This window comes from Tupaia chinensis, unplaced genomic scaffold (assembly GCF_000334495.1).
Source record: "Tupaia chinensis unplaced genomic scaffold, TupChi_1.0 Scaffold140356_1, whole genome shotgun sequence".
Classification (NCBI taxonomy): Eukaryota; Metazoa; Chordata; class Mammalia; order Scandentia; family Tupaiidae; genus Tupaia; species Tupaia belangeri.
The window spans coordinates 1272608-1274578 of NW_006200233.1; the positions used below are offsets into that span (position 1 = coordinate 1272608).

General features: G+C 52.0%; 1 protein-coding gene across 1 annotated transcript in view; it reads right to left on the reverse strand.

Annotated features, from left to right (window-relative positions):
• The window catches only part of LOC114004810 (zinc finger and SCAN domain-containing protein 12), a 19646-nt gene extending 19500 nt beyond the window's left edge, over nt 1-146 (reverse strand). Inside the window, exon 1 of the mRNA XM_027766050.1 lies at nt 105-146. Within this exon, the coding sequence (XP_027621851.1) occupies nt 105-146 (42 nt within the window). The remainder of the gene's footprint in view (nt 1-104) is intronic.
• Between the last annotated feature and the right edge of the window lie 1825 nt (nt 147-1971).

The following is a 1971-nucleotide window of genomic DNA, read 5'->3' on the forward strand; positions in this document are numbered from 1 at the left end:
AGGAAGTGGGCGAAGCAGCTCGGTGGTGCCTCGCGTCCTCGCGAGAGGAGCCTCTCGGGAGTCCCCGGCGCTTCCTGGCCGCGTTTCCTCGCCCTCCCGCCCGCCTGCACCCCGGGGAGGGCCTGCCTCTGCGCCCGCGTCTTCATCTGGATTCCGGCATCTCTGAGCTGCGGACCTGCCGACCGTGCCGGGCCCGCGGCCGAGGGACCCGCTGCACAGACCCCGCGGGGCCGTCCACACACACACACACACACACACACACAGTGGCGACTGCGCGTGCGTCTGCAAGCCCCCACCCGGTGCCGACTGCGCGTGCGTCTGCAAGCCCCCCAGCCTCGATGGGAAACCCGCTTAGAAAACATTGTTAGGGGACCTGCAGGTCAAATACCGGACCTGGTGGCTTTGCTTTCTCACTTTCCCTCTCCCTCTGTATCTCTCTCTGGTCAAATTAAAATAATGAATAAATAAAATTAGATAAGTAATTACTTTAAAAGGAAATAGTAAGTTAGTAAATAAGCAGGACATAAAGTCATTCCAGTAAAACCAGTAGTCTTTTTACATACGAATAGCCAGTGATAAGCAGCCGAATTTACAGTACCAATTCAAAAGAAAAGGGGTCGGCCTGTGGCCTCCTGGGTAAGGGGCTGGATCAGCCTTGGACCTGCAGTGTCTGGGCGCTTGTGTGTGCCCAAAAGCTGGAGAGAATGGAGAAGGGATTGCAGTGTGACCATCCGGTGGCGATGCTTTCTCCCTCTCTTACTGTGTCTCTCGCTAGCGATCACACCTGTCCTCTGGCAAATTAAGGGACAGACACAAAACCTAAGCAGAAAAACTTACATGGGAAATGTCAGCACACTTCCCAGGTAGACAGCTATGGGGGGAGGTCACAATGTGCCAGGGAAGGGGACATTGGACACACCAGCCACTTCCCAGGGTCCCTGGCGCCAACAGGACAGCTACCCAGCAGTACTTTCGTTACCTACGCTTTCCTCAAAGACCTAGGGAAAGTTTCGGGCTTCCCTCCAGCACACAGGAACTCTCTGGGATGTGCCAGTCAACATCGCATTTCCTACTCGGCAATAAACATGGCAAAATCACCCCATGGGCATGCTCGTACTGCAAAGTCCACACTGGGCATGCCTACCCAGAACAGTCCAATTCCCTTGGCTGGTGATTGCAGCAAGGACAGCAGGAAGCCTGGGGAGTGAGAAGAGCGACTGCCATGACAGCCCTCCCTTGTAACTGCATGACAGCTGCCCTCCTGGCACCTTCCTGGCATGGGTGTCTGTTTTTCTGTTAGTAATCTTTGCTTTTCTAAAAGTTCGAAAAATTCTTTTTCATAGTTTACTCATGCTTGCAGCTTTGTTCTGCATTTCAAGGCATGTCTCTAACCTTAGAAGCCTGGACCCAAAGATCTGAAAATTTTCACACAACACAGCCCAGCTTAGTCTGATAACAGCTAGTGGTGTGGTTGTTAGGCTGGCTGGACCCCACTGTGCGGTTCAAGTCCCTGACCCGGGGCTTGAAAAACACACCAGGTGGGTGTGTGTGCTGCCCCAAATCCTGACAAGAGGTAGAAATGGAGAAGGGTTGCAGTATGCCATGCCTGATGGGGGGTGGTCCTCTCTCTCTCTCTCTCTCTCTCTCTCTCATGAGCACATATTCTCTGCCAAAGAAAAAAAGAGAGAACTACTAAAAAGCAAAGTATGAATTTAAATAGAAAGCAATATACTTTCTTGTGTAGAAAGCTGAAGAGGTCGATTCTCTGTATATATATGCACCATAATTAATACCCACAGTTTGTCCTGGGATAACAAACTGATTGTAAATTTCACATTGGGAAATAAGGCCAGGAAACAGCAGAGCAAGTACGAGGGCCCGCGTGAGAGTACTGTCCTGTCAACTTCATGGGGCAGCTGGGCCAGCCCAAAGGTAGCCCAGGAAGCTTATCCGAGTGAGCCAGGGAGACGC